This window comes from Hippoglossus hippoglossus, chromosome 2, assembly GCF_009819705.1.
Source record: "Hippoglossus hippoglossus isolate fHipHip1 chromosome 2, fHipHip1.pri, whole genome shotgun sequence".
NCBI lineage: Eukaryota > Metazoa > Chordata > Actinopteri > Pleuronectiformes > Pleuronectidae > Hippoglossus > Hippoglossus hippoglossus.
Window position 1 is genome coordinate 10,532,772 of NC_047152.1, and position 24,556 is coordinate 10,557,327.

At 47.6% G+C, this 24,556-nt stretch overlaps 1 protein-coding gene and 1 long non-coding RNA gene across 25 annotated transcripts in view; both read left to right on the plus strand.

The window, feature by feature from the left end:
* Positions 1 to 15,385, plus strand: part of LOC117776541 (CLIP-associating protein 1-B-like) — a 25,941-nt gene extending 10,556 nt beyond the window's left edge. For 3 of the 23 annotated variants that reach the window (XM_034610533.1, XM_034610704.1, XM_034610685.1), the window contains 33 exons: positions 1,522 to 1,662; positions 2,006 to 2,082; positions 2,205 to 2,297; positions 2,374 to 2,519; positions 2,661 to 2,796; positions 3,101 to 3,171; positions 3,372 to 3,431; positions 3,984 to 4,061; positions 4,175 to 4,342; positions 4,677 to 4,723; positions 4,817 to 5,005; positions 5,359 to 5,385; positions 5,819 to 5,914; positions 6,001 to 6,183; positions 8,386 to 8,483; positions 8,574 to 8,597; positions 8,866 to 9,113; positions 9,206 to 9,269; positions 9,461 to 9,463; positions 9,615 to 9,778; positions 9,909 to 10,131; positions 10,306 to 10,401; positions 11,258 to 11,410; positions 11,505 to 11,611; positions 11,955 to 12,080; positions 12,747 to 12,894; positions 12,992 to 13,229; positions 13,314 to 13,367; positions 13,454 to 13,656; positions 13,729 to 13,857; positions 13,929 to 14,135; positions 14,216 to 14,332; positions 14,452 to 15,385. In XM_034610533.1, the coding sequence (XP_034466424.1) occupies positions 1,522 to 1,662; positions 2,006 to 2,082; positions 2,205 to 2,297; positions 2,374 to 2,519; positions 2,661 to 2,796; positions 3,101 to 3,171; positions 3,372 to 3,431; positions 3,984 to 4,061; positions 4,175 to 4,342; positions 4,677 to 4,723; positions 4,817 to 5,005; positions 5,359 to 5,385; positions 5,819 to 5,914; positions 6,001 to 6,183; positions 8,386 to 8,483; positions 8,574 to 8,597; positions 8,866 to 9,113; positions 9,206 to 9,269; positions 9,461 to 9,463; positions 9,615 to 9,778; positions 9,909 to 10,131; positions 10,306 to 10,401; positions 11,258 to 11,410; positions 11,505 to 11,611; positions 11,955 to 12,080; positions 12,747 to 12,894; positions 12,992 to 13,229; positions 13,314 to 13,367; positions 13,454 to 13,656; positions 13,729 to 13,857; positions 13,929 to 14,135; positions 14,216 to 14,332; positions 14,452 to 14,535 (3,998 nt within the window). In that variant the 3' untranslated portion in view covers positions 14,536 to 15,385. Of the gene's footprint in view, positions 217 to 1,083; positions 1,388 to 1,521; positions 1,663 to 2,005; positions 2,083 to 2,204; positions 2,298 to 2,373; positions 2,520 to 2,660; positions 2,797 to 3,100; positions 3,172 to 3,371; positions 3,432 to 3,983; positions 4,062 to 4,174; positions 4,343 to 4,676; positions 4,724 to 4,816; positions 5,006 to 5,358; positions 5,386 to 5,818; positions 5,915 to 6,000; positions 6,184 to 6,964; positions 7,073 to 8,385; positions 8,484 to 8,573; positions 8,598 to 8,865; positions 9,114 to 9,205; positions 9,270 to 9,460; positions 9,464 to 9,614; positions 9,779 to 9,908; positions 10,132 to 10,305; positions 10,402 to 11,257; positions 11,411 to 11,504; positions 11,612 to 11,954; positions 12,081 to 12,746; positions 12,895 to 12,991; positions 13,230 to 13,313; positions 13,368 to 13,453; positions 13,657 to 13,728; positions 13,858 to 13,928; positions 14,136 to 14,215; positions 14,333 to 14,451 lie in introns of those variants that run through there. The other 20 variants (XM_034610680.1, XM_034610694.1, XM_034610618.1 and 17 more) reach the window with 20 other exon arrangements.
* Positions 15,386 to 17,606: 2,221 nt separating this feature from the next.
* The window catches only part of LOC117778006, a 66,538-nt gene continuing 59,588 nt past the window's right edge, over positions 17,607 to 24,556 (plus strand). For both annotated transcript variants that reach the window (XR_004616714.1, XR_004616712.1), the window contains exons 1-2: positions 17,607 to 17,678; positions 18,728 to 18,864. This is a non-coding gene — a long non-coding RNA (uncharacterized LOC117778006). The remainder of the gene's footprint in view (positions 17,679 to 18,727; positions 18,865 to 24,556) is intronic.

Consider the following 24,556-nt stretch of genomic DNA (forward strand, 5'->3'; position numbering starts at 1 on the left):
GAGGAAGATCCTATCAAAGCACATGCTCCCTGGCAGGGGAGGAGGGAGGCTCTCGGCTGGACTCCCCTCCTGCCTCCCCCCCTGTTCTCCCTCTCGTCAGCTGGAGGAAAAGATGTGAGGAGCACAGAGGACGGGAGGAGCACCTGACTGTCTGTCCCTCTGTCTGTCTGTCTGCCGGCATGCTGAGGAAACTGGTCTGCAGGCGGATCTGCTCCTGTAAGCTGCTGCTGCTGCTGCTGCTGCTCGTCCTCTGGACGGAATCAGCTTGTTGAGGAGACATTTAGTGGAGCTTGTGGTCAATGGTGGAGGGAAGAGGAGGAGGAGGAGGAGGGTGTGACGAAGGCTGTAAACCAGGAGAAGTGCGTCCTGGTTGTCTGGAGTGTAAACACAGCAGGATGGTTCCCGGCCTGCTCTCAGTGAAACAGGACGTAGTGTCTCCTGGGGAGTTTGAGGATGAAGCTCAAGTTCTGATTCTGCTGATTTACAGAGTTTCAGTCGTCTGTTTACTTCATGAAAGCTGAAGCTGTCGATGTTAAACCTGCTGCACTTCAGGGTTTAACAGGCCTAAGATGCAGCGCTGCCACTTCATCATTTAGATAAATCATTTCAACCGTTATCGTTTGTGTGGAGCTGAATATCTTGGTTATGAACTGTGGTTTTCGACTCAATAGGAACGCTCATGAATAATTTGTCCTTCTGGAGACGACCTGGTTTCTCTTTCCTCTTATGAAACACTACTGACGGTGACTCCAGTCTCCGGAGAGCAGCCATTGATCCACAAACAGGATCTCGGCCACATGATGGTTCCAGAAACAGCTCATTGTGAAACTTGGATGTGTTTCAATGTTTGTGTGTTGTGTTTGTGTGTTGAACTTCAGGTGAGTTGTGTTTTCTCCTCAGCCTCCTTGTGTTGATATTGAGGTGTTGCACAGCGCTGTGATTCTGCACTGAGGGGAAACTGCAACCTGATGGCACATGACTGATGTGTGTGTCTGTGTGTGTCTGTGTGTGTGAGTCTCTGAATAATGAAAGAGGATTGATTACTCGTCGTGCAGGGGGGGGGGGGGGCTCAGGGCTCGGCCTTTGTCTGTTTTACTGTTATTTATTTCTTCATCCAGCATTTGGAATTGAGTTCATGATCGTTTTGTCCACATTATTATTGCAGCCACACGTTCTGTATAATTAGAGCAGAGTGTATAAATACTCTGAGGTTTGATCAACAGTCACATTAGTTTAATCCACAGCAGAGGAAGAAGAAGCTAAATGATTCCTCCTCTGTGCCTCGGTCCCTTTGGACTCTTGTTGGAAACACAGAAGCTATTGTCACGTCTGTGGTCTCTGACCTTCACCCTCCTCGCCATCGGGAGCTTGTTGGTGATGTAGGAATGTGAGTTATGTCGTCCGACGCAGCTGAACGTCGGAGTGCGCCCGTCGCTCCGACGCCCAGCGGTGGCGTTCTCTTTGTGGAGGCTCCTTGTTGAGCCGTGTTGATCCCAAACCCTCTTGTCTCTCGTCCTCCAGACAAAAACTTTGAGGAAGATGACTCGGTGGACGCCGGCCGCTCCTCGTCCTCGTCCAAAGGAGCGTCGCAGTCTGGGAAGAAGACGGTGAGCATGGGGTCATTCCGACGCCCGCCCTCCGCCTCCAGCGCCAAGTCTGCAGGTCAGAACCAGCACCGCCTCACGTTCTACACGTTCAAACTCTCTTTAATCTTCCATTTGATTTCTCCCTGTTCTCAATAAGCAGATTTAATTTAGTGTGGGATAATGTAATTCATTAAGTGAAGAAGTAAACCTCTGAAGATTTGTTGGTATATAAACAGATTTATTTCTATTTACTGACCGTGCGTTGTAGCTGAGACCTGAGGTGACTCATTATTGTCGAGCGGCGTCTTTATTAGATTAGTTTGATTTCAGTGTCACTTCTTATTAAAAACACATTGTCCCAAAGGTTTTGAAGTTTTAAATGCATCTTCTGGTTTTGAATCCGTGGTCCTTGTTGTCAGGGAGGGACGCCTCTGCAGCCGGAGCCGTGGACGAGGACTACATCATCCAGGCCTTCGAAGATGTTCCCACGGTGCAGGTAACACGCCGTTCTTCACTTTATTACACATCTTTATCATATTCATGTTTTATTATGTTATTCAGCCGTTGTTTACTCTGCTTCTCTTTCTCGTCTCTGTCCGTTTTCCCGCCCTGCACCAGATCTACTCCAACAGGGAGGTGGACGAGGCCATGACGAAGATTCGAGACGTGCTGTCAGACGACAAGAAGGACTGGGAGCTCAGAGTGGCGGCGGTAAGACGTCCTCACCTTTTCTCTCAGCCTAGTTTAAAGTGTCAGAGAAGAAAACGTTGACTTTCTTCTGCTCCAGCTGAAGAAGGTGCGCTCGCTGCTCCTCGCCGGCGCTCCAGAGTTTGACGGGTTCCTGCAGCAGCTGCGTCTCACGGAGGCGGCGTTCAAGCTGTCCGCCAAGGACCTCCGCTCCCAGGTGGTGAGAGAGGCCTGCATCACACTGGGGTAAGAGAACATCCTCATGTAGTTCTGAATATCCCCGTAACGGTCAGAACAACAACTGAAGGAGTTTAAAAACCGAACCAGGTCATGTAAAGATGCAGAAGAAGTGATGATCTGCTGGTTCTGTGTCTCCTCTGTCCTCAGTCACCTGTCGCTGGTGCTCGGCAGCCGATTCGACCACGCTGCAGAGGCCGTGATGCCCATTCTCCTCAACCTGGTCCCCAACAGTGCCAAGATCATGGCCACCTCCGGCATAGCCGCCGTCCGCCTCATCCTCAGAGTACGTGGCAGCGTCTCGCAGACATCAGAGGTTTCCTCGCTCTGTGGTGAAGTCGACGATGACTGATGTTTAAACATGTCGGAGGAGATCACCTCTAACCTCTTGAAGCCTCGTGGCCTCAGGACGTTAGAGCTGCACATGTTGACCAGCAGCAGGATACTGACGTTAGGTCAACCTTGCAAATCACATGTCACCTCAGGAAGAACAGTTGTTGACTGACTGAAAAACAGTGTTTGACCTTTTGATTTATGTTAAACAAGAAGATTTGAAATAGATGTTGACTCCAGTTTCTTGTGTTTTGCAGCACACTCATTACCCACGACTCATCCCCATCATCACCAGCAACTGTCTCTCCAAATCTGTGGCGATCCGAAGGTCAGACTTTCACGTGGTTTACTTTATTTCTTCTATTTCTTCTGTATCATTCTGTTTTGAGGGGTTTGAGTTTCAGCTTTATTTTAAATGTCTCAAGCAGCTTTTTATCATCGTCATTTATTTATTTAGTCTCTATTCAGTTTGTCTCTGAGGTTTGAAAACGCAGTGAAAAGCTTGAAATGAATGTGTTTTGCCTCCAGACGCTGCTTCGAGTTCCTGGACCTGCTGCTGCAGGAGTGGCACACGAGCTCCTTGGAGAGGTGACTATCAGCTGGAATGAAATACAGGCAGTTGTAAATGGTCCAAAGTACTAAACGCTGCTGCCTGAGGAAATGTGACACCGGCCTGATCAAGGTCTGTCTCAGCAGTTTCCATGGCGATGCCAGGGGAATCTCTGTCCGCCTCCAATAGGCTCATTGTGTTTCCGCCTGGCTGCTTCCTGCCGCCTGGGAGAAACCCGAGCTGACCCCCCGGTACCGGGGGGGGGGGGCTCTCTGGGTCTCATCGATCAGTCGCCGGGTGTCGGTCTGAGACTCGTCTCAATACAAATACAAATAAAAAGACAAACCAATCAGCCAATGAGAAATGTGTGTTAAAGGAAAAGAAATTTAAAGTTTCGTGACAGTTTGTATGAATTTAATTGGGAAGAACTGACATCAAACCTTTTTAATCGGCTCAAACAGTCAATTATTAGTTGGTTGACACAGAAATTTATGTAAATCGTTTTCACCTGAACGCAGCACTCGAGCCTGTACAGCTGCGAGCTGCCCACAGGGGTCAGTAAAGAGTCATGTTCCCTCCTCCTCCTGCAGACATGGAACCGTTCTGATGGAGACGTTAAAGAAAGGGATCCACGATGCCGACGCCGAGGCTCGCTCTGGGGCTAGAAAGTAAGTCACACTCTGACACTGATGTAGAGTCGCTCTTATCTCAGTTCATGAAGCTGCAGCTGTGCAGTAACCGAACGTGAGCTCCTCCTGAGTCTTGTTTTCATGTTTCTCAGGTGTTACTGGTCGTTCCACGGTCACTTCAGCCGGGAGGCGGAGCAGCTCTTCCAGGGCCTGGAGTCGTCCTATCAGAAAGCTCTGCAGGCTCACCTGAGGAGCGGAGACAGCCCCATGTCGCAGCCCGCCTCCGACCGCTCCTCCTCCTCCTCTCAGGAGAGCCTCAAGTGAGAAAGCTGCTCCTCCTCTTCTCTGGTGCATTGGTTTATTGATCCGCAGGGAAACAAAAGAAGGGTTCAGCTTAACAGTGCTACAGCCCACGTGGTGTCAGACCCTGACGTCCATCAATCATCTGGGGTATTGCTCCTGATCTGATGAAGCCACTTGACTAGAGGAACAGTTTGTTTTCAGGCTTTGTTGAGTTATTTCAAGTTTTCCTTCTGGACGATGGGGAAAAAGTCACAAAGTCGTAACTAGTCAAATGTTCTCTGTAATTCAGGCTCTTAAAACATCGAAAAAAGTCTCAAATGTTCGTGTTGTTATTTGATTTTGTCTCCACAGTCGACCTCTGCCTGTAAAAAGCAGCGTTGGAAGCAGCACAAACAGATGTAAACACTCTTAATTCATTAACATCAAACATGAATGTGTACACGTTTTCTCTTTCACGTGTTTTTCTGACTTCATCGTCTTTCGTCTTTCAGCCAAACCGTCCCACTCCTCCAGGACGCCGGCCGCAGCTGCCTCTCCCGGACTGCAACGCTCTCGCAGCGACGTGGACGTCAACGCCGCCGCCAGCGCTACGGCTCGCACCAGGATGACCGCAGTGCCGTCGTCCTCTTCTCCCTTCAGCTCGGCCTCGGCCCTCCCCCCCGGGTCCTACGCTTCTCTGGGTAAGTTGTGTTTTAAATTAATCACTATTTTCCACAAAAACATCCTTTTGGTAAATATCGGTAACTTGTTTGAAAGGATTCTGTGCAGCGATCTCATGACCGGGCTCATGTCATTTAATTGATTATTATTTGATTTATTATTTACACGAGGGACAGTTTATATAATCACTGGGATGTTTGTGCAGTGGAGTCTCGTCTTTATCCAAATATCAGGTGACACGTTCACCGCCTGAAGCAGGAAGTCAGAGTTACGACCCCGTCTCCCCTCTTCCTCAAACATACCTGCAGACTAACCTCTTGACCCCTGACCCCTGACCCTTGTTGTGTCTCTCCCGGGCTCGCCCACCTGTCAGACGACTCGTGGTCTGTTAATGCAGACGGTAAGCTGTGTGGGGAATGACCCGTGGCCCCCTGCTGTGTTTTGATCCCCTCATCAGTGCATGGACTGTCTACGCATGGTGTTACCGTGACGTCTCTGTCCATCTCTGTGCCACTGCCGGTTAAAGACGGAGAAAACAAGTCGTTGGAGAGAAGTCGTCAGTTTAACAGACGACAGGAGAAACTTACTGAACCGTCTGGATCAAGAAAGTCCTCCTTCAACTTCAGTCAGGATTTAATGTTCTATATCTCAGGTCTTTCAGTCAGTGACGGTGTTTCTGTCTTTCGTCTGCGTCTGTCCCTCGTCTCATATCTTTCCGTCTCAGTTTCACTCTTGTGTTGCTGCATGACAGAAGTGTGGAAAGTGTTGATTCTGAACCAGCAGCAGCCGCCTTCATATTCAGTGTGTTCCCCCCCCTCACCTCACCTCTTCAGGTCGAGTTCGAACCCGCAGGACGAGTTCAGGAAACGGTCCGTCTGTGACAGACAGCCGCGGGCGGAGCCGAGGGAAGGTCGTCTCACAGTCCCAGCGTGAGTCTCTTCTGCCTTTTGTCTTTTTAAATGTCTATATTCTGTCCTCGCTCTGTAAATCTAAAGTATCTTCCTCTGTGTCCCAGCCGGCAGTCGCTCAGGTTCCCCGGGTCGACTCCTGAGCTCCGGCTACGGCAGAATCCCGAGACCGGCGATGGGCTCGGCCGCCGCCAACAGCACCTCCGGCAGTCTGACCGACAAGAGTCGCCCCCGAGGTCACCGCAGCCAGGGCTGCAGCCGAGAGACCAGCCCCACCAGATCAGCCATGGGTGAGGACGTGGAAGGGAAATACTAGAACAGGGAAACATTTCAAACCGATCTCAACGTCCTCTAACTTTTAGAGAAGTTGAAGCACCTGAAGGAAGCGAAGCTGTAGATTAGGAGTTTCAGGCGACAGCAGAAATGAACGAACATTAAATCAGCAGGTGAATCGAGCTCTAAAGTAAAATGATTTCAGTTGAACTCAAAGAACTGAAGCTTTAATCAAAGGAGCAGCTGAAACAGAATTAATGGAAGTTGTAATGTCACTGTAAATGTAAATATTAAGTAAAACTACTTGTTTGACCTGATTCACATATTTAAACATATATAAGTGTTTGATGACGCTGCTGTTCAGTTTCACTGTTTATAATTAAAAAACAGATTAACTAGGATTATTTTAACGACTCAGAGGAAAACTCTTTTAAAATTAAAGATGGTTCAATCCAGCAAATCCTCTTTTCCGATGTAGTGTCAGACTTCCTGACACATCTGTAGATTTAATAACATCTGGAGAAGAAGGGCGGACTGGTCTAACTCCTCCTTAGTGGTGGTTTCTCCCCGAGGACGACTTCACACGCTCACCTCACACGTTAACATCCTGGTTCCTGCTGCTCGCACTAACCTGCCGCCAGCCGGAGTCGTACTCTCCCTCTTGTCCCGCCTCCTGACTAATGTCTCTGCAGAGCTGGATGTGCTACGAGCTAAACTGTCCCCTGCACTGCTGTCTGTCTGTCCGTCCGTCCGTCTGTCTGTCTGTCCATCTGTCTGTCTGTCTGTCTCACCCTCCAGCCCGGAGTCGAATCCCCCGACCGAGCATGAGTCAGGGCTGCAGCCGCGAAACCAGTCGCGAGAGCAGCCGCGACAACCAGCCCCGCCCGGGTTTCTCCCCCTGGGTGAGTATGGTCCTGACGCCCCCCCCCCCCCCCCCCCCCCCCCCCCCCCCACCACCTCCTGCTCCTCTCAGCAGAGGAGAGAACAACATCTGGAAACTGAGACAGATGTGTCGAGCTGATGTTTATCTAACGTAGGAATCAGAATTATTATTAAAGTAATCATTCTTGCATCGCCCTTGATCGATCGTATCTCGCCATAAGTCTGGTGAAGAGACGCTGACACATTAAATCGTTTTTAATTCTCCTCTTCATCATCATCACAAATTCTGTGGCTTCACCTCGAATCAACTGATGAATGAAATGTTAAACGCCGGCGCCCACGCCACAGACTGTAGTGAAAACCAAACCCCGGATCCATGTTCTTCCTGCACGTTTCTCCACCTGCTCTGTTTTAACGCTCTGTTCTACTAATGGTCTCAGATCAGTGTTGGAGTCATCAGCTCGTGTCTGTATCGTTTTAACAACAGTCGTGTTTCCTCCCTCCAGCGACCCGCCGTCACTCCCGCTCCACCAGCGCTCTGTCCTCGGCAGAGTGCTACTCAGGTGACGTCCTCGGGAGCAGGTTCGCTCCGTCTGCCAGACGGAAGCAAAGGAATCAGAAGCACTGATTCACTTTGTCTCCGTGGATCTGGCTGACGGAGTCGTCTGCTTCTTCACGCATGACCTCATCGACCTCGAGTGGGAAACAACCACCAGACAAATGCTGTTGAGGCTTTTTATTCCCGTGGCTCCTAAAGCGTTCACGTTGTTAACTGGTGGAAATCACACAACTTGGTGTTGGTTGTTTCTTACTTATTTCACTCGCCTGCAGGGGGCGACACCTCATCAGCCTGCTTTTCACAGTTATCAAATATTAAGTTGCTGCAATAGTTTTAGTTGTGAAGATGAAATATTTGCATCCTGATCTTTAATTTGCAGCTTTTTGCCTGATTTTAAATATTTGATTTAGTTGATCTTCTGGCTGCTTTGTGCTTCGATCGGAACTTTGAGTTTTACATCCTCATTGTTTGATGATTACTTTTGATTGTTTAACTCAGTTTACTTTTCATCTGCATAGTAATTTTACTTTTCAAGCAACATGATGCAACTTGTTCTCCAAAGCTCCTGGTCTCTGAAACTCAAACTGTTGATTTAAGACCAAACCCGGTAATGAATTAAGATTAGATCCAGTAAATCAGGACCAGGACTCTCTTCACCCATTGGTCCTGGTCCTGATAAACTTCCTGTTGCCATGTTGCAGCTTCACATCTTCACCGTTGAGTTTCCTCCTCTTGTTTCTCTCGTCCTCACCTGCTCATGTGTCTTTCCTCTTCTCAGACCGTCTGTCCCATCAGGCTCGGATCTCGGCCTCGGTCGACGCCATGAGAATCCTCAACACCGGCACCGAGGTGGAGGCGGCGGTTGCAGACGCGCTGGTAAGAATTAAAACCTATTTTTAAGGAACAAAGAAATAGAAACGATGTGTTGACTGATGGTGTTGATGTCATTTCCTCTGTTAATTCCAGCTCTTAGGCGACTCCAGGAGTAAGGTACATTAATCTGGACTCGTCCTCTCCCTGCATGTAGAGCATGAGCTTTAAACTCAGCAAACAGAGTTTCAGACTGAAGCTGTGAACACGGCTGTTAGTCTAGTGCACGTGAAAGTGTTTCCAGACTTTATTCATCTCGTGATGTGTAACCTGCACGTGTCTGTAGCTGCATGTTAAAGCCTCTGGTTGTAGCTCGCATGTCTCACACGCTGACGTCACTTTCCAGTTTTGTGTGCGACGCCTCACTCTCTCCTCTCCTCTCAATCAGCGGAGGCCGGTGCGGCGGCGCTTCGAGTCGCCGGGCATGTACTCGGACGACGACGCCAACAGCGACGCCTCCAGCGCCTGCTCGGAGCGCTCGTACAGCTCGCGCAACGGCGGCGTGGGGCCGCACTACCTGCGTCAGACAGAGGACGTGGCGGAGGTGCTGAACCACTGCGCCAGCGCCAACTGGTCAGAGAGGAAGGAGGGGCTGCTGGGACTGCAGAACCTCCTCAAGAGCCAGAGGATGCTCAGGTGGGAACACGGCGGAACCTTAAGTGGCAAAAAGAAACATCAATTAGGAGTTCTGTTGACGATTGACCGTGGTTGTGGTTTGTGTCCGGCAGCCGCGTGGAGCTGAAGAGACTCTGTGAGATCTTCACCAGGATGTTTGCAGACCCTCACAGTAAGGTGAGATCCAGCTGTGTGCTCCCGTCAGGCAGCAGCCAGACGCTGGAGGGAAACGTCTCCACACTGATGAATAATCCTCAAGATAATCTCACACTTTATGTTACGTACGTTCTCACGTCAGAACTAACGGACGAACTAACCGTGTGTTTTTCTGTTGCATGCCTGGTCGCTGCTGCGGACTCTAACACCAGAGAGTAAGTGTTACTCACCTTCTGCTGCTTTGTCCCAAACAAACACCGTGAAGAACAAAAACCTCTTTGTTCTTTCGTTGTCTTGTTTCCTTCCCTCTCTCCTCTCGTCCACCTGTCTCACGTCTCCTTCCCATCGTCCCTCTGTGCGTCCCAGGTCTTCAGCATGTTCCTGGAGACGCTGGTGGACTTCATCGTGCTGCACAGGGACGACCTGCAGGACTGGCTCTTCGTCCTGCTCACCCAGCTGCTGAAGAAGATGGGCGCCGACCTCCTGGGCTCCGTCCAGGCCAAAGTCCAGAAGGCTCTGGACATCACCAGGTCAGACTCGGCTTTCAGGATTCATTTATAAAAACTCTTCTGCTCCTCTCTGGTTTCACTCTCAGGGTTTTTCGTCTCCACGCTGTCTTATACTTCCTGTGTCCCCTTACGTTTGTCCGTCTCCTCGCAGAGAGTCGTTCCCGTACGAGCAGCAGTTCAACATCCTGATGCGTTTCATCGTGGATCAGACGCAGACGCCCAACCTGAAAGTGAAGGTGGCCATCCTGCGCTACATCGAGGCTCTGGCTCGCCAGATGGACCCGTCCGACTTCGTCAACTCCAGCGAGACGCGCCTCGCCGTCTCACGCATCATCACCTGGACCACCGAGCCCAAGAGCTCCGACGTCCGCAAGGTAGGAGGTCGGGACGGCGTGCAGCTCCACAGCAAACTCCAGAACACACCTTCCCCCCCTTCTGTCACCTTTTCAATGTCTTCAATCTCTGTTCCTTTGTTTGCTAAGTTTAGTTTTTTTGTTTTGTTTCCACGTTTTGTTCCAATTGCCATTTCTCGCCCACCAAACCCCCAGACCCTTCACAACTGGGCAGGGGAGGAGTTCTCAGGCCGACCCAGCACGGTGGCCTCTCTGCCTGGGGAGGGTAACCTGGAGGAGAGGTGCAAGCAGGTAGAAACTCCAACTGCACGACCGGGGCTCGTAACCCGCTCTAACCCTCTGAGCCTGAGCCGCCGCCGCCGCCGCTCTGCAGAGCCCGACGTCTGCTCTGTCGGTTTAACAGAGAGAATGAAACGGCCGAGGAGCGGGCGAGCTGTGTGAACGCTTTACGACTCTAACTGCTCTCAACTCGCTCAGCGAAGGAAGCGATCCGTGGTTAAATGGAGACGATGGCGAGTCGAGGACTTACATGTGTCGGCTTGTGCATGAACCGCTGCTGATGGCGTCGATTAACTCGACTGATCCCGAACACAACTTCAGTTTCTTCTCCAAAACGTTTCTGCATGATTTTCCTGTTTTTTCAGAAACGTTTTAATTTTCCTGAAGAAACTTGAAGCAGAAACATTTATTTTCCAGCTTTTGCTTAACTTACTTTTTATTTTTGAGGCGAACCAACGATCTGCATGTGCACGGCAACAGATGTGCTTCTTAACATGAGATTTACTTTGATCATTAACCAGCTTCTGGTTCGTTAATAAGAATCAAGGATGTCTTTTGGAGATTAGATTTTAATCCTGTGTTCAGATGGAGATGTGATCAGCCTGTGTCTCAGGAACAAGGGCAGTTATTGTATTACTGCCCCCCCCCCCCCCCCCAGTGTATCACAGTGGAAACTGCTTATAGTGATCAACCGTCGGAATCCGATACTAATGCTGTTTAAATAATTGAGTTATAGTGATTTTCCAGGTCAAATTATCTGTATTTCACAGCAGCGGCCAAACGGGAGGAAGCCGTGGAGATAAATCATGTGACCTTGTGTGTGTCTGTGTGTGTGTCTGTGTGTGTGTGTGTGTGTGTGTGTGTGCAGGCGGCCCAGGTTGTGTTGATCGCTCTGTTTGAGTTGAACACTCCTGAGTTCACGATGCTGCTCGGAGCTCTGCCCAAAACCTTCCAGGACGGGACGACCAAGCTGCTGCACAACCACCTGAGGAACGCCAGCGCCCACAGCGGCATCGTCATGGTAACGCACTCACACACAGAGTTATCTTATGACGTGATTTCCAGATGTTGTGTGTGTGTGTGTTAATCCTGTTGTGTGTTTTGTGGGTGTGCAGGCGTCTCCCAGTAACTCGATGGGTCGGCCTCCTCCTCGTCAGCCCGGCAGCCGCAGCAGTCCCCTGACCTCGCCCACCAACTGCTCCCACGGAGGACTCTCCCCCAGGTGCTTCACACAAACACAGACTCACAACACAGACTCACAACTCAGACTCACAACCTCAGATTCAAAGCTTCAACTGGCTGCAGCTTCTTCAGTCCCACAGGAAAACAATGCACACAAACATCTGAACCAACTTCTCTGGTTTAAGTAGAAGATAAACTGAGGTATAAAAAGATATTAAAACAAAAGTGTTTGACTGCTCGTACTAACACCGACTGAGAACAGAGCTTCTTCTTTTATTCCCACTTTCCTCATGTTTCTATCTCCTCTCTTCCTCTTCCTCTTCCTCCTCCTCTTCTTCCTCTTCCTCTTCCTCGCCCTCCTCTTCCTCCCCGGCTGGCTGCAGTCGGTTGTGGGGTTGGAGCGCAGACGGTCTCTCCAAGTTCCCCCCCCCACCCTTCCCCTCTTCCCCTCTTCCTCCACCCGCTGCCCACTCCTCCCTCCAGGCCATGCGGCGAGCTTACTCACCCAGGTAACCCCGCCCCCTTTTACCTCCTCCTCCTCCTCCTCCTCCTCCTCCTCTGGGGTTCCACAGTCGGACAGTAATCATCTGGACGCACTGTGGAACCTCGGACTCACTCACACTCGTCTGTCTTCACTTCTGCTTCGCTGCTGCCTCCATCTGCTCCAACTGTCGCTTCCTGTTGTTCACTTCCTGTTCCTCCTCGTGCTTCCTTGTCTCTGAACTTAAAGCGTCAGCAGGTGAGAACGTGTCTCTGTGCTGTCACTCACCTGTTTGCCTCCACCTGTGTCACTGTGCCTACATGCAAGGCCATGCACGTGCACCATACTGAGCTGGACTGTGCACGGATAGAAAACAAACATGGAGGATGTGTCGTTTGTGAACCACTTCCTGTCTCCATGACGACCTTTGACCCTCACAAACCTTCACAAGGAAACATCTGGACCTAGTTTTATATTCCAGCTGATTCTTTAAGTCCGTATCAAAAGATGTTTTGGTCCTGATTAACAAAGAAATGATAGAATGAAGTGATCCTGGATCAGTTTGAAGAAGGTTCTCAGGAACCAGAACGTCAGAGCGTCCACATCCTCCTCAGAACCAGAACCATTCTATTTCCTCTGAGGATGAACCTTCTACTAACTGTGTTTGTGTTCTCCTCCCTCGCTCTCTCTCCAGCATGCTGGAGTACGACAGCGAGAACCTGAACTCGGAGGAGATCTACAGTTCCCTGCGCGGCGTCACCGAGGCCATTCAGAACTTCAGCTTCCGCAGCCAAGAGGACCTGATGGAGCCGCTGAGGCGCGACGGCAAGAGGGACGGCACGGTGAGCCGGGGGTTGATCTATACGGTTAATGTACGGAAAGAGACGAGAGAGACAATGAACCAATGAGCTTCTCTCTTCTCTCTCTGTGGCTCTTCAGTCCGGATTCGGGGCGTCCTCGGACTCCGACCCCCGGCTCGGTGGCGACCCGGTGGAGGGCGGACGCACGGCTCTGGACAACAAGACGTCCGTGCTGAACACGCCTTCGCCTCGATCCTTTGCCGGCCCGCGTTTCCGTGACTACAATCCGTACAACTACACGGACGGCATCAGCACGCTGGACAAAGCCGCCCTGAAGGAGGCGCTGTACGAGGACGCCGTGGAGCAGCTGAGAGACGGTCAGGCTTCAGCTGGTGGACGTTTGTGTTTCCTCCTTCACTTTGTCGTGTTGTGTGTTTTATAGTTTGTGTTTCCTCTCACAGGCCGTCGACAAGAATGTGTGGAAAACAAGATCCAGAACCCGAAACCCTTCCCTGGTAAAGACACGATATGTTTGAGTCCAGATGTTAAAAAGCAAAGATCAGCTTGTTTCTAAACTGTGTGGTTGACCTTTGACCCCCAGCGGGACCGGCCGAGCAGCTGGAGCTGGTGGGCGAGCTGCTGAAGGAGCTGTCCCAGGGCCAGGCGGGGGAGCGGGGCCCCGAGGAGCGCCGGCACACGCTGCTGGAGCTGCTGAAGGTGGCCCGAGAGGACAGCCTGGTGGTGTGGGACGAGCACTTCAAGACCATGCTGCTGCTGCTGCTGGAGACGCTCGGAGACAAAGACGTGAGACCTGAACTCCTCCTGGTGATTGTAAACCGTCCTCTGAGCCGCTCTGACCTCACTCCTCTCTCGCAGCACACCATCCGAGCCCTGGCGCTCAGAGTCCTGAAGGAGATCCTGAGGAACCAGGCCCCTCGCTTCAAGAACTACGCCGAGCTCACCATCATGAAGACGCTGGAGGCTCACAAAGACTCGCACAAGGAGGTTCGGATCCGTCTCTCTGAGCGACTCCCACTCATCTGCTCCGTCTAACTCTAACCCCTCGTCTGTTGAAGGTGGTGCGGGCGGCGGAGGAGGCGGCGTCCACGCTGGCGGGGTCCATCCCCCCGGAGCAGTGCATCAAGGTCCTGTGTCCCATCGTGCAGACGGCGGATTATCCCATCAACCTGGCCGCCATCAAGATGCAGACCAGGGCCATTGAACGCATCACCAAGGAGCCGCTGCACCAGCTGCTGCCGGACATCATACCTGGACTCCTGCAGGTGAGGCGTGCTCTTTTCTCACGTGTTCCCCGTAGAGTCGGCGTTCGCTGCCGTGTTTCACCGAGTCGTGTCGTCCGCAGGGCTACGACAACACGGAGAGCAGCGTGAGGAAGGCCAGCGTCTTCTGCCTGGTGTCCATCTACTCTGTGATCGGCGAGGAGCTGAAGCCGTACCTGGCTCAGCTGACCGGCAGCAAGGTACCGTCCCACAGCTGAGAGCTCCTTTCTGTTACATCTCCCGAAGGATTGTGGGTAATCTGAGTGCACAGAGAATCCCAGTTAAATGTGACCTTCGACCTTCTTCCTGTCTCCAACAGATGAAGCTCCTGAACCTCTACATCAAACGAGCCCAGACGACCACCAGCAACAGCAGCAGCTCCTCCGACATCTCGTCCTACTGATGCTTCCCCAGCTGATCCCACTTCCTGGTCCTTCAGCAGCTTCTCTCCAGGACCAGGAACCCGAACCTCCTCTTCTCTCCATCAGCTGCTGATAGAAGCCGAGGTCGTGACGAGGAGCTGCTGTCGTCACGGCTCCGGCTTCTGGAACGTCTTCCCACCGTTTGGATGCTTTTCAGGATGATTATGTTTCTGAACGAACCTCCACGCCACCGTTAGTCCTGAGCCTTAAGACTCGTCATCCTCACGTCACATCACAGTGACTCTATGAACCCAGTTTCCCTCCGTCGAGCGGACCTGACGTAGTCTCGCCTCCGTCAGGTGAGTTAAAAGAGGAGGAAGAAGAGAAAGAATCAGTATTTTTATTCCTTTTACAACCTTTTAATCCATTTCTTTGCTTTGACACATCAAACCTTATAATCGTATATTGAATGTAAAGAGCTTGGAATGAGTCTGTGTGTCTCCTCCCTCCACCGCTGCCTCGTTCTCACCGCTGGATCAAACCCGAAGCAATTTTTTATGATGAATTTGTGAAGAAAGTGGCACAAAAGTCTTTAAAAGGCAGAAATCAAGGGTCCACCTGAAGATTAACGAAGAGCTTTTTATTTTGAAATGTGGCCGACTGAGATGTGAGATCCACGTTTGTATGAACTGATCATTTGGCGGGCCAATGATTTAAAAAGAATAATCACGTTTCATTAGTTTGGGCCAAAAACCAGCAGAAATATCAGTGTTATTAGTTTTTACTCTAGAAACTAAACTTGTGAAGGAAAGAACAACGTTATTACGTCTGTGGAAACTTATCAGCTTTTACTTTTTATTTAGAATAATCAATGATTTATTAGTGATTCTGTAAAATGTTTAATTTCTCATCTGGATTGAAAAATGTAAAATTAAAACTGATAAACTCTTAAAATGATATTATAAATTATATAATATCTGAATAAAACTGGGTTGAACTTTAACTTCAATGCAGAAAATTGACTTCTCTCTGAAGTCTTTATCTTTGTATTTTTATTTGTAATTTAAATAATAATTTGTCATTTTTCTGAAATAATTCAGACCTGGAAAAAAAAGGATTTTCTTTTTCCATTTTTCAATCCAATGTTAGAAAATTTAGAAAAACAAGACGACCAAATCAAAGTAAATTGATTTAATTAGATTAATATATTGTTTAGAAAATTCAAGTGATAAATGAACCTAAGAAGTGAAGTGACTCTGAATCTAAATATCAACTGGGACTTTATTATTTAATTGAATTAGTCTGCTGTCGAGTGGAGACTTCTGTCGTCAGAGTTTCATTCCAAAATACTTTAATATATATAATTTATACGTAGTTCTCGAGTCTCATCAGCATTTCGATGAATGAACCTGTTGTTGTTTGACTTCAAACAGACGAGTTGTTTCCTCCTGAACCGAATGTTCGGTCACTTTAAGACTTTGACCTCTGAAATGTGAAAAACCTGAATCTGACAGAACGAAGGTTGATCTGAATATTGAGACTGAACGAAAGAGAAGAACGATTATCGAGCAATAAACTGTAAGAAATCCAGCTCAGATCTCAGCGCTGTCGGCTGATGTTGTTTCTGTCGCTGGTCAATGTCCACAAGTGTCATTATTTCTTTTTAAAGTGTCACATGTGATGAAATCCGATGTTACTGCTGCTTCTGAAAACACTAATGAACCTGTGCGGAAAGGTCAAAGGTCACAGGGACCAACTCACCAGCTGACACACACTCACACACTCACACGTTCAGTTTTCCTGCCGAGAATCAGGTGAATCTCTGGAGTGAAGCTCCAGCTGCAGACAGATGTTCTATCTCCATTCTTTAGCTCCTCTGTTTGATTCCAAATCTATTTTCTATTTGTATTTGTTTACTTTGTAGCAGCTGTTTGAAAGTTGTGTTGAAATTAGTTTGTGCCCTCGAGGTATCAAATCATTCCGTTAGTTCCACTCTAATCCAGATGTTTCCAGTGGCGCAGCTTCTGGTGTGGGATCAACATCTGGTCTGATTCTCGGCCAGAAAGCGAATAATAATAATAATAATAATAATAATGAAACTGTGAGTGTGGGAGGCGACGGAAGCTGTGACTGAATATCTCCAGCACTTCCTGCGTCTCTTCTAACACGTTAACGCTCTCTGTCTTCGCATCACGACTGTTGAACGTTCTGCACCGGTGCCCGGCGCCGCCTCCCGGCCCGGCGCCGCCTCCCGGCCCGGAGGCGTCCGCGTCACAAACACTTTCCCTTTACTCTGGATTGTACAGAGACGTCAAACTGAACGTGTAACGTGCGTCTGCATGCGTCCGTCACAGGAAGCGATGGATGTTTCCTCCTGTGCTTCTGTCCTAGATTCTCCTGAATGTGGCCTTTGGCTCCAGATCAGTTCTGGCAATATACCGGTTTGTTTTTCCTGTTTAATACTAACCTGACCTAACCCTTAACTAACCTACACTAACCTACACTAACCTGACATAACCTGAACTCACCTGAACTCACCTGAACTCACCGCTTCTCACTAAAGTGTCACTGAGGCCACGGAGCAGTGCTGTAAATACGCTGACATGTTTTCCATGGAAACCACTCACCCTGCATGTTATTAGTTTAATTTCATCTATAAGATATTTATATATATTCAGTTTATTTCCCTGTGTATGAATGTACATATTTACATGTTGGGTTCTCTCTCCTGTGACTTTGCAGAACTTGAAATAAACAAATGTCAGACTTCTATTCCTCTCGGCTCCTGTTGGACTGATTCGAGTCTCATTGTCTTATTGTTTGTATTTGTTTTAGTTATTTGATTTCAGTTTTATAAATAAAATACATGATGAATGTTATGAATATTATTAATCGAAAAATACATAAATTATATTTTACTAAGAATAGTTTATTTTTCTCTTAGTAACTGATTACTTTATGTTTCAGATACTTTCTCCATGTTATAAAATTATCATTTTGAAAATATAAAGTAAATAAACGACCCAAACACTTTTAAAAATGTATTTAATTTAAAACTGGATAAAAAGTATTTTTTTTAAACAAAACCGACGCATGGGTGAAGCGGATGTGACGTCACTGACGCGGGACAGAATCAACTCACCTTTTCCGGTGTTTGAAAACTTCTGAGAACTTTTGAATTAAGGTGAGTGAAGAAAACCTCAAACTCATGTTCCACACATGTTCTTCACATGTTCTTCACATGTTTAATATTTAACATTTACTCATGTTTTAAATATAAAACTCCATCATTGACTCAAACATTTTAACAGTTGCTAATGTTTTAGTGTTTGAAAGTTTAATACGTTTTAAACGCTCGTTTATATAAAGTTCAGTTTATTGTGCGACTCTTCTTCTTGAGTTTTATAGTAAAAGTCACGAGTTGTTTTCACGTGAAGTTTGAAAAGAGTTAATAAAGAGTTGATAAAGTTAACGTGGTTTAGATCTCAGCCGCCATTTTACCACAGGTGCGTCTCGAGCTGATTAGAAGCAGCTGTGGAACATCTGGACTCGATGGTTCTGACGTTTAGATTCAGATTTCAACTGTTTCTGTCAATCATATCAATAATTATATCTATATTAATGATACACAAGTCTAAATTTACCGTCAATGTTTCTATACGTTAATTTTCTGTTTGTCTCAACGTGCAGGAGCAGGTGACGTCATCAGCAGCTCGTGGATCCATTACTGAGACGAAGGTTTGAATATTAATTTTCTACAAACTCTCTGAGAGACGGATAATTTAAGATTTTTAATTTGTTCCAGATGTTTGAATATGTTCCTGCATTGAGAGAAGTTTGTTCTAAAAGTGTTAAAATGTGCTCATGTGAAGATTTAGATGATTTCAGAAACATCAGAGGGGAAATAGTTTGAGTCTTTGTCTCTGTCGTCACGTGTCGTCACGTGTCGTCACGTTTTCTAATTAACTAAAATCAGTGTGGAGCATTTAGAAGAAGCATGAAACCACCACTAGATGGCGCCATCTGCATTTGCCTCTTCAGGGATCGTTTTTCCATCAATTTCTTTTCTTTAACAACTTGAACAGAATTATTAATAAATGATTATTGATGTTATTCATCATATATTCTTTATGATTATTTATTTGTTACAGTTTAATTCTTCAGAAAATGTTGAAATTTCAAATACAATCATTTTGAATCTCATTTCTTCATTTTCTTGATTTCTGTTTACAGATGAAATCTCTGGAAGCAGCGTTTCTGTTGCTCGAGGGCACTTCGGTGGGACCATGTGTCTGGGATCGAACCTGTGACCGGACGAGGCCACGCTGGACGTCCTGTGTTGACGAGTTTCGTCCTGGAGCGAGTCACAGGTCAGAGACTCTTCAGCTCGTTGACTCAGAACATCTGACGAGTCCAGATCCTCATGAACAATAAGTTTTATCATTTAATACTTTTAAAAAACTGGAGATTTTCAAAGATCTAAACACAAGAGGTTTAAATATATAGAAACATTTCTTTTAATTGAAGGTTTTAATAAATTAAACAAATCAAATCACAAGTTTAAATCCACGTTTCTCTGAACAGAATATTTAACTATTTTATGTTAAAGATTATTTTAATCTACAAATTGTGTTTTCACTAAAAAGCTAAAAAGTTGCAGTTACACATTTAAACTCGTGTAGTAAATTAAAGAGGAGAAATCTGTGATAATATCAAATTAACAAGGAAAATTTGAACTATTCAGCAAAATTACAACATTACAATTACACACAAATTATTTCCAAAGATGAACTTTATTTCATTTTGTTTTATAAATATGAAAAACGTGACAGAAATAAATCAAACGAGGCTTCGCAGGTTTTTCTCAGATTCTGCGTTTATCACTTTTCTCTGTTCGATGGTGGAACTTTTAAAATAAAGATGATTTTATTGCTCATTAGGAATAAAACAGTTCATGAAAGAAGATCTTTGATTTACGTGATTAATTATCAGTAAGTTTAATCTTTAAGAATTTTCTGTATTTCATCAAGTTGTAGAGTAAGTTTACGTCCATGTCCCTGGAGTCCAAGTGTCTCTGTGGACACGTGTCTCTGCAGATCGGATCACTTTGTTTTACACTCTTTGATAAATCTTTGCTCTCGTCCCTCGGACCGCTCGCTCCTAACGGGCGCGTTCCATTCTCTGGTCAGAGCGTGGCGTGGGGACGGCGTCGGACGTTTCCTCCTCGCCATCGCACCTCGGAGCAGCTTGTTGGCGCCTCGGCGGCGGCGGCCGTGTGTGGAGGCCGGCCCGTTTCATCAGTATGCACACGCTGGTGAAAATTAATTTCATTAAAGGCGCCTCCCTCCACCTCCGCCCGCCCGCCCCTCCGGTTTGAAAGCCCTCATAGCGTATGATTAGCGCACATTTCCCCAACCTGGCTGCGAGTGGCGTCTAGGTCGGGAGGTCGCGCAAATGAAAGAGAACAACTTCATTGTGAGATGACTGGCCCATAAATCATCGGCCGTTTTCTATAAATCACGGCAGATGGCAGGGAGCGAGCCGAGGCTCATGGGAGCTCGCCGCGGCCCCTGTGCATGATGGGAAGGGCCGGGGCTGCGCTGCGGCGGAGGCTGGCAGAAGCGCAGGGTCACTTCCAGTTTGCGGATGCAGAAGACGTGAGGTGTGGTGGAGGCGGGCCAGAGGCCGTTCCCCCCCCCCCCTCCTCCGCCCCTGCAGCTCGGGCCCCGGGCTCACCTGATGAGATGCGGACCCCCGGAGGTCCACGCACGCCACCTCTCCACGCTGCCCTCCATTTAACGGGTCTAATCTACCTGCTTAATATGGAGACAACTTCATCCCCCCCCGTCCCCGGGCTGCGCTGAGACCTGTCAGGTTGACACTAAATGTCCGCCCAGGAGGGGCCGGCGCACGTCTTCATTATTCATCAGGATTATTTAACCGAGCAGGAATCAGCCGCACTGCAGCGCCGCTCTGCCGCAGCCGCCACCGACTCCTCTGCCATCTTGAATTCTCACATTTCAAATGACGCAGAGAGAGTTCGTCACAAATCTTTATTTTCACAGGTTTAACTCGTTAAAAATCAGGTTTAACATCGAAGAAACTCACAGAACTTGATTTAAAATCAGTTTTAGATCCTAGAGATCGAACGTCAGGATGAAACTGAGCCGTGACTTAAACACACGTAGTTTAAAGACTATAGATAAAGTGCAGCTTCAATAAAGAGCTGAAACAATTTATAGCATCTGAAACAATAAATCAATTTAAGAGGAATTAAAGGAGTAAAACTGGATTTTAAAAGGTTAACTTTAAATGTATAGTAAACAAAATGGCTGTGGTGAAACACTGACCACAGAGAAACATTCATGAATTAATATTAAATCTATTTTCAGTTTAAATTGATCTTTCTCTTGTAAAACCACTCAGATATTTCAGAGCAGCAGTCAAACTGAACCAGTAAAACCAGTAAAAGCCTCTGAACAGAGACGTCCCTGTTGTTCTCAGCAGGTTTCTTGTGTCTCTGCTGTGGTTCTGTTTCGTGCCAGTAGAGGAAGCTTCAGAGCTGCTGGGAGACTTTCACCTGTTGAACCCACTCAGGTGTTGTTTCATCTCCCAGAACCCACCAGTCAGTTAAACTGGATCCAGCTCAGTCGTCCTGTTGTTGGTTTTAAACCAGTAGAGGCTAAAGAAACTTCAGTTATCACCAGATCAATTTAACTGAGCCAGAGAATAAACCGATGAATAATCAAATGTAGGAGAATAATAACTTTTCTGTTTCGTTGAACATTGAAGAGACTTAACAACTTCTTCAGACACGTGAAGCTGCCGGAGTTCAACCTTTAACCAGATGAGAAACTTCACAGCTTCAGAATAAACACACGTGATGAACTAATGTTTAAATCAAGACTCTTTGATTTAAACTTTGTCTTTTCTGTGAGTGATTTACTTGAATTCAGACCTGAACTTGTGTAATTTCCCCTGAAAGCTTCAGAATGTGTTAAACCTGATGAAGACGAGCGCTGACGCTGAAGAGGAACAAAGATTCAGCCTCTTGTGAAAACACGTGTGTCACCGTGTTGTTGGTTTGGACGTTTTCACAGAATCGGGGGAATTCTCCACATTCATGTGTTCCTCTGCTGAGTTGAACTTAAAAGCAGCTCAGCCCCATTAGATGCTCTTTCTTTCTTTCTTCTTTCTTCCTCCGCTCTTTATTTTATTTTCCGTCCAGCTGGCTCCAGACCAGAAACCCCCGCTCGGTCCAGACCCGTTTAAACAAGATCGACGGAGCAGAATCCTCGACTTGATGAACATCGCTCAGTTCGCTGGTTCGAGGATCCGTCTGAGCTTCAGGTCTTGTGTTTGAATCCCGACTCGGAGACGTCACAACCTCCTGCAGAGACTCGAACCTCATTTAACCCTCAGAACTTTATTTCTCTTTCTAGAGGAAGAGAATCAGAAAACAGACGATGTTGATGAAGAGGTTTATTTAAATTCTCCTAATGCCGAGTAAAGAAGAACAGAACATCGTCTCAAACCTTTTATTAAAACATATATTTTCCTCATTTCAGACCAGATGTGCATCTGCGATGAGATAAACGTATTTTCTGGTTTTAATAAATGATAAAACGAGTTTGTCCCCGGACTCTGGATCCGTCCGGTTCCGTCTTCAGCAGAGAAGATGTTCTCCATCTGTAACATCTGACCAGAATGTGGTGGTTTGTGTTTCATCGTCTCCGCTGAGTGACGGGCGGATCTGTGGGGGGGCCAAGGGCACGGGGAGCGTTTCAAGGTGGACCCTCCCTCTAACAAGCCGGAGCTGAGCCTCTGTCCACCCCCCCCCCACCACCTCTGCCTTTTTGCAGCCGGCATTAATGCAAATTATGGTGTAATAATTTAATAACTGTGCCGGCTTGATCTGTCCTTTTTATTACAATTATCATCAGGCAGGGGGTTGCGTTCCATCATCAGAAAATAAACACCATCGATCATCCTTGCGATGATTAGCCGCTGACAGGCCGGGCGGCGCTTTGCATAAACGGCCGGTAATGTGGAGCTGGAGCGCGGAGGCCTCTTCTGATGTTCTCTGCTAACTTTGGCTCCGCGTCGGGGTCGTTAGCCGGGGTCGTTAGCCGTGGCCGTGATCACAGCGAGGCCTCCTTTGAGCTGCGGAGAGGAGGCGGCGGCGAGGAGAGCCTCCTCCTAAAGGGTTACGTCAGAGGAGAGCGACTCCAGCGCAGCGCCGGAGCCAAGACATGCAGCCGCCGTCTGTTAAGTCTTTCCAGAAACCCGGGCCCTGGCAGCGGGCGCCGCCTCGGCATCAGGGCCTCCTCTTTAATTGCAGTGGAAAATGATGCCGCGTTTCCCGGCGTGTAAAGAAAACAACCCCCCCCCCGCTCCTCCTCCTCCTCCTCCTCAGAGAAGAGGTTGATTTATAAAGTCTTAAAAACAAGGAGGAATAATCAGGCTCTGGAGGCTTTTGGCCGCGACTCGAGCCCGTTTTCACCACGGGGAGAAAAACACCAACCAACTTAAATCACCGTTGCATCAGGTGGTGAATGTTTGATGTCGTCTCGTTGTGTTCTCCTCCTCGAAACCCCCCCGAGCACGAGGAGAAAAGACTCAACGAGGTGCAGCAACTTTCTTCGCACTGATTAACTCCTGACGAGTCTTCTGAGAGAAGCAGACATTTATGATTCATGGTGAAAATGTACAAACCGTTGGTTTCTGTGATTTGATCGTGAAAGTGAGACACAAACACGGAGCTGCTTTGTTCTCGACCTGTTTGAGTTTGAAGAGACGAACCCTCGTCTTCTCTCTGCCCGACCGCGACGGGATTCATCCTCACAAACCAGATCAGTAAATAACGCTCAGAGCCGCACGCCGGATCAAAGATGGCTGCAGCTCAGGTTCAGGTGTGTCCATCCGTCTCCACAGCTTTAGGACACATCTAGGAGTTCTGTCTGTCCTTCTGTCCCTTGTTGTGAACACGATATCTCAAGAGCATCACGAGGGACATTCTTCAAATTTAGTTACAACGTCCATTTGGACTCGGAGATGAACTGATTAGATTTCAAAGGTCACAACTACTAAAAATGCTGCTGATTAAATACCTTGAATTAGATATTAAAAGCTCTAGTAATAAAACAATAAAAATTATACAATTAAAATGGGATAAAAACATAGTAGGAATAAAGTTATGATGACTTGTGAGTAAACGTGAAGAGGATGATGCTAATTAATTAAATTCACTTAGATTTTTATGATTCAATTTATAGATTTAACCACCTATAAAACATTAAAGTGAACATGTTAATAAGTCAACGTAAACTATTTTAACTTCATGAGAACCAGACAGTAAAGAGCTAAGAGGAGAAAGAGGATTTCAGGATGACACATCGTCGTCTTACTTAAAATTTAGTAGTTTGACCAAAACCATCAAAAAACAACCATCATTTGGTTAAATATGTAAAATAATGTTTTAAAGGTAGGTGAAATGATTTGTAATTTCACAGCAAAAGGAACTAGAAGTACAGAAAAGTGAGTTTATAGATGATTGTGAGACGATGAGTGGACGTCACGTTCCTCCCGGTTCCTCGTCTTCATGTGCGTTCTCATCAGAACCCTCCGGCTGTCGGCTCACACCGGCTGTTTGACACCGGGACCGCGGCGGCATACGTTTATCCCTCCTGAGGAGGTGGACTGGGTGATGAGGAGGAGAGGGCAGAGCGACGGGACGTTTTAATGAGGACCTCCATCCTCAGGAAACCTCCAGAGAGACCAGACCTGAGGGGCCCGGCGAGCGGCGAGGTGGCGGCGCTGACCTCCCTCAGCTGCTGCCGGGATCCGTGATCCCCGAAACCCCGGCGCCCCCTTCAGCTGGAGGGTGTTAACGCGCCTCGCTCCCCCTCCAATACAGAAAAGTTGAGAGGGAAACTTTCTGTCAACTGAAATTTAGTTTAATTATCAAACTTCTAGAAATAAAAATCTTTATTTAACCTCTACTCTGTTTTTTTCGTTCGGTCCATGTCCCGTCTGCTAACATGGAGGAAAGGCTGTTTTCAG